Source organism: Phoca vitulina, unplaced genomic scaffold (genome assembly GCF_004348235.1).
Source record: "Phoca vitulina isolate PV1807 unplaced genomic scaffold, GSC_HSeal_1.0 scaffold2, whole genome shotgun sequence".
Lineage (NCBI taxonomy): Eukaryota > Metazoa > Chordata > Mammalia > Carnivora > Phocidae > Phoca > Phoca vitulina.
The window spans coordinates 11,040,625-11,050,456 of record NW_022589705.1 but is presented as its reverse complement, the minus strand read 5'-3'; the positions used below and the strand labels follow the sequence as shown (position 1 = coordinate 11,050,456).

At 50.9% G+C, this 9,832-nt stretch overlaps 1 protein-coding gene across 4 annotated transcripts; it reads right to left on the bottom strand.

Annotated features, from left to right (window-relative positions):
- Positions 1 to 835: 835 nt before the first annotated feature.
- Positions 836 to 4,634, bottom strand: PSRC1 (proline and serine rich coiled-coil 1). Of its 4 annotated transcripts, none has more exons than XM_032416044.1 (8): positions 4,385 to 4,634; positions 3,953 to 4,010; positions 3,804 to 3,861; positions 2,894 to 3,335; positions 2,409 to 2,552; positions 2,098 to 2,216; positions 1,698 to 1,791; positions 836 to 1,474 (listed from the first exon to the last, which is right to left on the bottom strand). In XM_032416044.1, exons 2-8 carry the CDS (start codon positions 3,969 to 3,971, stop codon positions 1,439 to 1,441), a joined length of 912 nt encoding a protein of 303 aa, XP_032271935.1. In that variant the 5' UTR covers positions 3,972 to 4,010; positions 4,385 to 4,634; the 3' UTR covers positions 836 to 1,438. The 4 variants fall into 4 exon arrangements, with proteins under 4 accessions (XP_032271935.1, XP_032271905.1, XP_032271927.1 ...); XM_032416014.1 differs by having other exon boundaries at positions 2,098 to 2,346; positions 2,438 to 2,552; positions 4,385 to 4,632; XM_032416036.1 differs by lacking the exon at positions 4,385 to 4,634 and adding an exon at positions 4,240 to 4,348 and having other exon boundaries at positions 2,098 to 2,346; positions 2,438 to 2,552.
- Positions 4,635 to 9,832: the final 5,198 nt, after the last annotated feature.

The window sequence follows — 9,832 nt, the reverse complement described above, 5'->3', positions numbered from 1 at the left end:
GTCAACCCCCATCAAGTTCCCATTTCCCAGCGACCAAATCTGGGCTTCCAAGACTGCTTAAGACTCTGCTTAAGCAGAGTCTGCTTAAGACTCTCTTTCCCTCTCCCTCTGCCCCTACTTGCCCCCTCCCCCAGCTCTCTCTCTCTAAAACAAATAAATAAATCTTAAAAACCCCAAAAACCTCGCAAGGAATTGAATTGGTTCTGGTTGCAAGAGTCAAAGGCTGTGAGAAAAGGGAGACCCTTAGTGAAATCTGTTAGAGTCTCTTTTGTTCACCAACCGCCCCCCCACCGCCTTGCACTCAAATTTATTTTTTAAACAAATGAATGAAATTCTCTGCCACATACAAATCATAACACTAGGCACGGCAGAGGTTTATAAGGCCTGGTGTCAGCCCTCAAGTCTAGGACCACCAATTCTAATGATATAAGGCAGAATGTGATGAGGTGTCCAGCATCTTCCGCTGAGGCAGCAAAACTGAAGACCAGGGTACCCACCAAAGGGCCCCCTCATCTCATCAGTACAGCAGACCAGATGCTGAGGGCATTCTCAGAAGGCTCCATGCTTTTGCCAGGAAAGACACCCAAGCTTAGAATATAGGTAATAATTTGACCAAGACCTTGCCTTGATAGCCTCGCTCACATATTTCACTTGATCTGGACCTTTTAGTAACACATGTATCCCGGAACAATGTAGCTTGTTCCCATCTAATGCCAACAAAGGGAGGGCGGGTTGTTCCGAATCACAAGCCCCTTCAGCCTAATTAGGCCCGGGCCTGGGATGCTTGTCCTGGCTCCCTCATCGGAATAACACAGGAGTTTACTACAAATCTGTTTGAAATTGGAGAATTTACTTTCACATATACAGAGATTAGAAAAATACATTCATTTTATTTTAGAAAAACACCGACCAATGTAAGCTTATCATCAACTGGCCTCTTAGGAGTCAGAGAATTTACAGGAAACAAGTTCTGGAGACCAGGTGCCTGCCTCTGTCTCTCCAAACAGGCCTGCGTCCTGGACGCAATTCAGGGCCACTCCTCAGAGAGCAGGGAGGTTAGCTACAGAGGCCATTCACATGTAAATGTCCAGTGAACCAATGCCTAGGAAGAAGATCAAACCCTCTGGGACTGAACACAAGAGTGGGGGTGGATGAGCACAAACTACTCTCTGGCTTTTCTCATTTTCTGCTTGTTAATTTCACTGTCAGGAGGCGACCTCTTTTCCCTAATCCTCTTTCAACCCACAGGGTTTGATTCCCCTCCAGCTCAACCCTAATCCATCCCATCTCCCATCTCTTTACTCCTGGGCCACCAGCCCTGGTGTCATCTCTTTCTCCTGCTCCTGGGCCAGAATCTGCTAGAGTCAGGGCCTGTCTTCCATGAGAGGGCTTGGGAGGCCGAGTAGAGGTGAGTCCAGGCAGTGACGGCAGTGGTTTGCTACTGAATTCTTGCTTGCTGTCCTGATCTCTTTACCTAAGGAGTCAGAAGGAAGAACTGCTTTAAATTGTCCCTCTTCCTCAAGCCCATTTGTCACCCAGCTGAGATCAAGTTTCTCAGGGAAGGAAGAAATGGGACTCCTTGCCTCTCCAGGCTCCCCTTCTCATCCCCATCTTGCCACACAAGACTCAGGGCTGGTGTGCATAACAGTTTGGAAGCCCAGATGACAGGGGGGAGAGAGCATCTCAACCAGTCTTACCTGGTAGGTCCTGGGACTGCAACCTTCTTGGGGGGCTGCAGATTGCTTCGAGTGGCACCAGGGACGGGAAGATTTGGTCGCTGGGAAATGGGAACTTGATGGGGGTTGACAAAAGAAATGAATTAGCAGAGAGTTCAAGCGACCTTCTCAGAGTGAGTTTGGGATTAGTGCCTTTCTTCCTACCCAAGGTCAAAAACACAAGGTATTTGAAAACCATGGTTCAGACTCTTTGCCCAGACCCACATCCTCTCTTTCACTTAGTCTCCCCATCTTCAAATTGAGTGGTAATGAAAATGGAGAAAGTGGTCCCTGGTCCCAGCTCTGGGAGGGTACATCCAAGCTGGGCAAGGGTAAGCATTCTTCCCCCTGATTTCCAACTGTTATGTCCACTCTTCCTCACCTCTGTGCCCTGCGGCACTTGGTCGTGGAAGTCCTTTTCGAGTTGGCAGAGAAGCTGGAGGCAGGGCACCTTTGCTGGGTGGTACACTCCGGCTGGTGAGTGGCATTCGGCTGGCAGGCCTGGGGATGGCTGAGGGAACAGGCAGTCGACTGGAAGGCTTAGCAGCTGCTCCCTGTGGCCGAGAAAGGCGCTGAGAGTTGCTGGTAGAAGGCTGTGGGGCCAAGACTGGTCTGACAGGGGTAGGCGGGCCTGGTGGAAAGGAGTAGAGGAATGAGAGGGTCAGCTCCACATCCTTCCCCCCTCCCATTCACCCACAGCTTTGCTGCCCAAGCCTTCTCACTTGCTGTTGCTCTCCCACTGGGCCCAGCTTTGCCCCGGATTGGAGGAGTGGATCGGGCAAGAGGAGAAGATGCTGGGCTTTTGGATGCAGGGAACAGATTGCAAGTGGGTGACTCCTGAAATACAAAGAGAGAAAAAATAGAACTAGAATGGAAAAAGAATCTGTTCTGCTGGCTGTTTGAGAAATAGAGGTGGAGAGTTGCCTACATCCCAGTAAGGAAGGGCAGACGTTAGCTGCCAACATCATCCTCACCAATACCATTTATCTTGAACTTATTATAGACACTTACCAAGATATGTGCAGACGCTGTGGTAACTGCTTTGCTTACAGTATTTTGCTTAATTCCAACAATTCTGAGGTAGAATTTTACTAAGCCCATTTTACCAACTCTATGGCTGTACCAAGTCACACACTGTGTCTGAGGGCACACATCCAACCCAGACCCTCCAAACTTACTCTCTTCACACTGGAGGGCCTCTTTCCAGATGTTGCCCGAAGAGCCCTGACTGCCCCCTTCTTATCGCTGCTCCGGAGTCGGGGTGTCAGGCTGCTTGGGGAGGGGGTGCTCCGAGTCAAAGAACTCACAGTGGGCAGCAGGTCTCGGACGGGACTGTCCTTCAGCACAAAGGTATCCCTCCGAGGGCTGGGCTTCACCTTGCGAGGCCCCAGGACGTCGCCCGGGCTCTCCTGCTCCTGCAGGGCACACTGCTCCAGCTGGGCTGCCAGTCGGTTGGCCTCGTGGAGAATCTCCTCCAGCTTCTCTGGACTAAGGGGGCCTAAGCTGAGCCTCACGCCCTGGGGGGCTGGGGCCACTGCATTTGGGTCACTTCGATTGGAAAGTCCTCTTCGGAGGGGTTTCTCTGGAGTCACCGACACTGCTATATCCTCCTCCTCACGACTGAGACAGAAAACAAACCAGGCACCGTGCGCACACAGAAGAGAGCGGGGGCCCGTGCAGAGGAGACCCGGCACCCCTCCCCCCCCCACAACAGAGCCAGGGATACAACCCAAACCCTGATGCCCACGCTGGCTGGGAGATCTGGCCTCTAGGTGATGAGACGCCTGGTTCTATGAGGCCTAATAGGCCGTTAGCCCTTACCGACATTGGAAATGACGCCAGGACGAAGACGCAGCAAATCCACTTACCCTTTTTCTTAACATCCTGAAATCTCATTCCAGCTTATCCGTTTTCCCTTCCCCCAGTAGTGTCATTGAGGCCCATGTCAACAAGTCCCCCAGCAGCCGCAGGGCACCCAACCTTGCTACATTACCAACCCAGACCCCAGAGACCAATAATTCAGCAGTAGGGGGTTAGAGACAGAGAGGCATTGTTGGAGGAAAGCAAGTAGGTTAACGAGGATGGTACCTGTCAGATGGTGACAGCCCTCCAAAGTCCAAGGTCTCATCCACGATAAACTTTACATCTGTAGGGGAGGAGGGAATGAATGCCAGCCTCAGGTCACTAACACGGCTCTCAGTCGCAGCGCCTCATTCTTCCCTCCTTCCTTTCCTTACCTTCCTCCAAATCTTCCATGTTCCAGCCGGTAGGAGCACGAGTCAGCTTAGACCTGAGCTGGAGAGAAAATACCCCTTTCTTCAGGTCTCCATCCTGCCCAAGGCTCCCAGCTAGACTCAGGGTGCAAGCCAGGGGTTGGGGATCACGCTGGAGGTAAAGCAAGGGTCCCAGGAGTAGCACCTGCCCCTGTAACTCAGCCCTGCTACCTCCGGGGAAGGTGCGGAGAGCGCACATCCCCCCTCCTCAGGTTGCCCTGCCGCCCCCCTACAGCCTGGCCTCTCCTCACCGGGGTTGGTCCGCACGCCCTTTCTTCTTCCCCGCCACCATCCTCCGGTTCTTCCTCTCCCCAGATCACCTTTCCACTCCCACGGCACCACGCCCACACCACACCTCCAGCCCACACCGCGTTTTTACTTTCCGCCCCACCTCACCTCTCGCCGAAGGTGCTTGCCTCCCACCACTTAGTCCCGGGAATCAGCCCCGAGGGGGTGGGGCTCCTTTCGAATCTCTCAGGCTCCACCCACTCCTACCACAGGCGCCCAGTGATTGGCGGATCCCAGCATCCCCTGCCCTCGGGGGCGGGGCGGCGACAGGCAGCCGGCCGGAAGTCTACAGGTGGGGGCTGTGTGGAGAGCGGCTCTGAGAAAGACTCCATCCGGAGGGCTGAAGCGGGGAGTCCGCGAGCGCGCGCGCGTGCCCGGGAGGCCTCCCTTCGGAGCAGGCGGGGCCTTGTGGCGGGGCGCGAGGGACCTGGCCAATGAATGTAGGCTTCGCGCCCGGCGAGCCCCGCCCCTTCTCCGCCCCCTCCCCCAGCTGGGCAGACCGGGGGCTCACCCGCCCGGCCTGCGCGCGCCCGCCCTAAGACTAACGCCGCACTTGAGGAAATTCGCTGCCGGCGGGTTACTCCGTTTGCAAACCCCGCGTTTGCCAGGTTTCCTCAGGTGTGACTTTTCCAAGTTGCGGGAGAACCTGGATACTTACATTTTAGGTATATTGAGGTTCTCTAAGAAGTACATCTTCCATCATCTTTTTAAGCGAGAACATTCGGAACTCGAGGTAGCCGAGGTGTAAAAAAAAAAGAAAAACAAACAACAGGCTTTTCCGACGGGGAGGTTTGGGTCCAATTCAGCCGAGACTCCCCCGTCACGAGGCAGCAGGCTGGAGTGTATGTGGCCGCCCGTTTGCCCGCGGAGCGAGGACCCTGCCCGTCAGTGGCGCTCCGCGGGGAGGGGAACTAGGCAGTCGCGTTCGCGGCCGCGTGCCTCAGGGGCTTTTGAGCGTGTTTGTACCTTGCTACGTCTAAGCTAAAGGCTGTGTTTGTAAAATGCTTAGGCCTACTTATTAGCGATTTCCTTTTTGTTGTTTCCCAGTGGTTGCCTGTGACTAGGCTGGGCCACCAGCTGCCAGGGCTTCTTAGAAATGGTCTAGGGGCGCCTGGGGGGTTCAGTCGTTAAGCGTCTGCCTTCAGCTCAGGTCATGGTCCCAGGGTCCTGGGATCGAGCCCCGCATTGGGCTCCCTGCTCCGTGGGAAGCCTGCTTCTCCCTCTCCCACTCCCCCTGCTTGTGTTCCCTCTCTCGCTGTGTCTCTCTCTGTCAAATAAATAAAATCTTTAAAAAAAAAAATGTTCTAAAATTTTAGAAGAATGGCTGGAGAGCTTTGGTCGCCAGGGTTTATAACCATTATCTTGGCTATTTACAGGCTTTGTGGGGTTTCCTTCCTAGTTTTTAGCTGTGAGGTTTGCAGGCGTGAGCTGTCAGCGTAATAAATGCCACAGCCCGCCAAGGGGCCTTGGGATTTAGTGGGGTGCTGAGGGGCAGGGTGGGGGAGGCCCAGAACTGCGCAGACTTGCGTGAAGAAGAGCTGAGAGAAGAGGATGGCCTGGTTTTCTGGAGGCTGGCTGGCGAAGGCGGAATTGCAGTTGCTTGTAGGATTCAGGTTCCGGGGAGGTGGGAGGACGGGAGCCAGTAGCTCCCCTCTCTCCAGGCAGGTGGTGGCAAAGTAGAATGGACGGAGAGAAGCTGCTCAGTAACTGCCTTCCTGCTTTGCCTGGGAGCGGCCTGAGCAGGGAAACCCTGCAATTGCTTCTTCACCCAATCTCAGGTGAGTGGGGGAGGCAGTTTTAGCAAATTGGCAGTTAGTTTCTCCTAAGGAAACTCCTCTTGAGGGGCCCATGGGTGGCTCAGTTGGTTAAGCGTCTGCCTGTAGCTGAGGTCATGGTCCCAGCGTCTTGGGATCGAGCCCCACTTGGGGCTTAGTGGGGAGTCTGCTTGTCTCTTTCCCTGTTCCTCTGCCTCTCTTCTCACTGTGCTCTGTCTCTCTCTCTCAAATACAATCTTTAAAAAAAAAAATTCCTGTTATCAAATTATGATTCTGAAAGCTGTTGCAGTACCACCAAAAAAAAAAAAAAAAAAAAAAGCAACCGAACTACTTTCTCCTCCAACAAAATAATAACAAAATCAGAAAATAGAGATTTCAGGCACAAGAGTTCTTACTCAGCATAAGGCCACTACTCTGGGAATTGTTTGTCCATGTTAGCTCAACCCCAAAATGATACATATGAACAGATGTTTAAGATTTTGGATAAATAGTGAATAAATGAAGTAACAAAGAGATCACACCCCCTCCCAGGCATGTGGTAGGCCTTAGTTCAGAAGGCACTCCATAGTGTTGAATGCATAAATGATAAAAGTAAGGATTCCAGGGCAATCCTTCTTGAATGTGCAAAGAGTCACTGTGACTGGAAGTCTTGTTCAGTGTGAAGATTTTATTCCTTCATCATGAAGGTTCAGAATAGATGAACTGTAAGGGATGGTCCTTGAGTACTTCAACAGACAGCAGAGGCATGGGGCTGTGGGCTGAGGCCAGAGGTCTAACTGATGCTTCGGGCATCATAACGGAGTATTCCACTCCTTCCAGACGTAGGCCCTGCTTCAGCTGGAGGGAGGCCTCTTGGCCATTGCGTACATGACTATCTGGCCCTGGACTCTGGTTCCCCCACTCTCTCCAACACAACATTCTCAGCAAGGGCATTAGACCTTACAAATAATTTGTGTGGCTACTTTCTCAATTTTCCCAAGATGCTACATAACTAGTAATGTTCTGAATGCATAGAAGAAGTTAATTTATGACATGCAATGGATGGAGGCACTGGGGCTTAATTCTCATAGTGCTCCAGTTGAGAAAGGCTGGAATAGACACTTTGTCTCAACTGAAAATAGACCTTTGGTGTGAACAAAAAGCCCTTCTCACTCTTCTCAGCCAAAACACCCCCACCCCCGCCCCGCCCAAAGCCTTGCCTAAGATAATACTGCCTCCTAGAAATCTTCTCTTTCGGGGACACCTGGTGGCTCAGTCATTAAGCGTCTGGCTTTGGCTCAGGTCATGATCCCAGGGTCCTGGGATCCAGCCCCGCATCGAGCTCCCTGCTCAGCGGGGAGCCTGCTTCTCCCTCTGCCTGCCGCTCCCCCTGCTTGTGCTTTCTCTCTCTCTCTCTGACAAATAAATAAAATCTTAAAAAAAAAAATTTCTTTCTTAAACCCATGATCCCAACCCAGACTCACTACAGTGAGGGTCACTGGGTGAAAGAGAGGAGGGGAAAGAGGGAAGGCCTGAAGTCAGGCGGATCTTGTTCAAATCCCAGCTCTGCTACTACCAGCTGCATGACTTGGAGCAATTTATAAACTTCGACTTCCTCATTTGAAAAATGAAAATTAAAAGAGATAAAGCCTGACATTCAGTATCTGATGCAGAGAAGGCTATTTCAGTTACATATTACTGTGTAACAAACCACTCCAATATTTTATGGCTTGAAACAACAGCAACCATTCATCTCATGATTTTACAGTTTGGCCAGGCTTGTGCAAGGACTACCTCTCTCTGCTCCACAGGGAGTAGACTGGGCTTGACTAGAGCTGAAGGGTCTCAGGTGGCCACACATATCTAGGGCTGTGGTTCGGGCTGTCGGCTGGGATGCTTGGCTGTCCTGCATGTGGCCTCTCCTAATTCAGTGATCTGTCCTGAGATTCTTTACATGGGAGCTGACTTCCAGAAGCAAAAGCAGAAACTGAGGTCTAGGCCCAGACTGGCACAGCATCACCTCCACTATATTCTTTTGGTTAAAGTAGGTCACATGCTCAGCCCAGGTTCAAGGGGAGGGGAAATAGACTCCAGCTCTTGGTGGGAAGAGCACCATGCCCATCCTAGCTAGGATGGGAGGAATTGCTATCTTTTGCAGATTCCATCACAGAATGCCTTTAATATCTTACTTGTTATAAGAATGAAAACAAAAGTGTAGGAAAGGGCACCTCACCTTTATTCTTTCCCCAGGGCTTAATGAGACCGCTCCAGTTTCTTCAGTATCTCCCAGCCCTCAAGTCTTAGTGCTCCGTCTTTACTTAGCTATGTACGTGTTTATGTGTTCTGCTGTCTGCGTCTCTGTGATGGATGTGCATCCTGTTTTCCAACTTATACCGGAGAGCGCAGAGAGGAAGAGAGCAAGTCATGTTCAGCATCTCTTTCAGCACCAGGCACTAGATAGAGTTGAATTCAGCTCTGTCATAGACTCTAGACAAAAGGACAGTGTTCGAAACCTCTGCGGAAGAGAATGTGGATATGAGGAGAAAGAGGAGTCTGAGGGTCTGCAGATTCCATACAGTATGGCTAAAGGATTCCAATGTTCTAAATGTTTTTCCCATAGAGAAAGGCTCAAACAGATGGACACTTAGGCACTGAGGATCCACACATTTATTTAGATTAGTGCAAACCGGACGCTGTGCTGGAGCTCCTTAAGAACACAGTCTCACCACAGTCAGGCTCCCTGGAGGCACAGAGAAGAAAGGGTATGTTGTGACTGTGACAGCAAACCCCCAGCGTACATCCAGGATGCTCCGTGGTCCCTGGGTCCTGTGCTGTCACTTCTCTACTTACCCTGCTCTGTTTCTGTGTGCTGTGAGAGAGGTAGCAGAGCAAGTCCCACTGACAAGGCTAACCCCAACGTAACATTAACATTAACCCAGAGAGGGAACTGCGGGGTGGCCAGAGAACTGTCTTTGCAAGCCAACTGGCAGAGAGAGCTCTCCTGAGAAGTCTGTGCTTTTAATGCACCCCTGAGGGTTTTTATTTGCTCTATATCAATGATGGACTCAACTAAATGGCTTCTCAGATGGTATTCATCCTCAATTTTCATCAGCCAGGAACTGCAAGTCCAAGGAGACGTTGGGAACCAGTTCTCCTTAATTCTCCCACGAGCTGCTTTTTCACCCTACTCATCAGTTCGTACACAGCATTTCTACTGTGTGTGATTTAGAACCTGAAGGAGTTATCCCATTTTAAACGATGATCTGAGTTGCTCTTTGTCAGTAATGTGCTGCTTGGGACCACATACCCACATGTTCAATTGTTATTGACATGACGATAATGGTGGTTTCTTCTCTCAGAAGGGAAGGAATCCATAAACTTCAAAGTAAAAGACAAGCAAACTAATCTGTTTCTCACCATGCTCATGATTCTGAGGTAGAAACAGTGGACAGGAGCAACTTCCTGTCTCTTTTTCCATCCATCCTCCACTCCTGGTTGTTCCCTTGATGCCTTTTCTTATAGCACCTGCCCACCTCCCTCCCACAGAACCCGCTTATTGTTAGGTAGATGCTATCATTCCTTTTCAGAGGACCATTACGTCTAATACCTGTCATCAACTTGAGTACAGATAGACAGAGGATGTGACGAAAGTAGTACCGTCTATAGTAAATTCCTTCCACGGAGATGATAGTAGTAGCTTACTAAAAAAAAGTGGTTAAAAGGAAAGTAGTCACCAATGACTGCATGGTTGAAAGACTCAGGAATACATATCTGTCCCAGACTCAACACTAGCCATAAACAT

What these genes read in the sequence shown, in the direction of transcription:
- PSRC1 (XM_032416014.1), bottom strand. An exon ending in GGCCCTCCAGTGTGAAGAGA is followed by an intron (nt 2,553 to 2,893) that starts GTAAGTTTGGAG and finishes TTTGTATTTCAG; the next exon opens with GAGTCACCCACTTGCAATCT. An exon ending in CAGTGGGAGAGCAACAGCAA is followed by an intron (nt 2,347 to 2,437) that starts GTGAGAAGGCTT and finishes CCTTTCCACCAG; the next exon opens with GCCCGCCTACCCCTGTCAGA.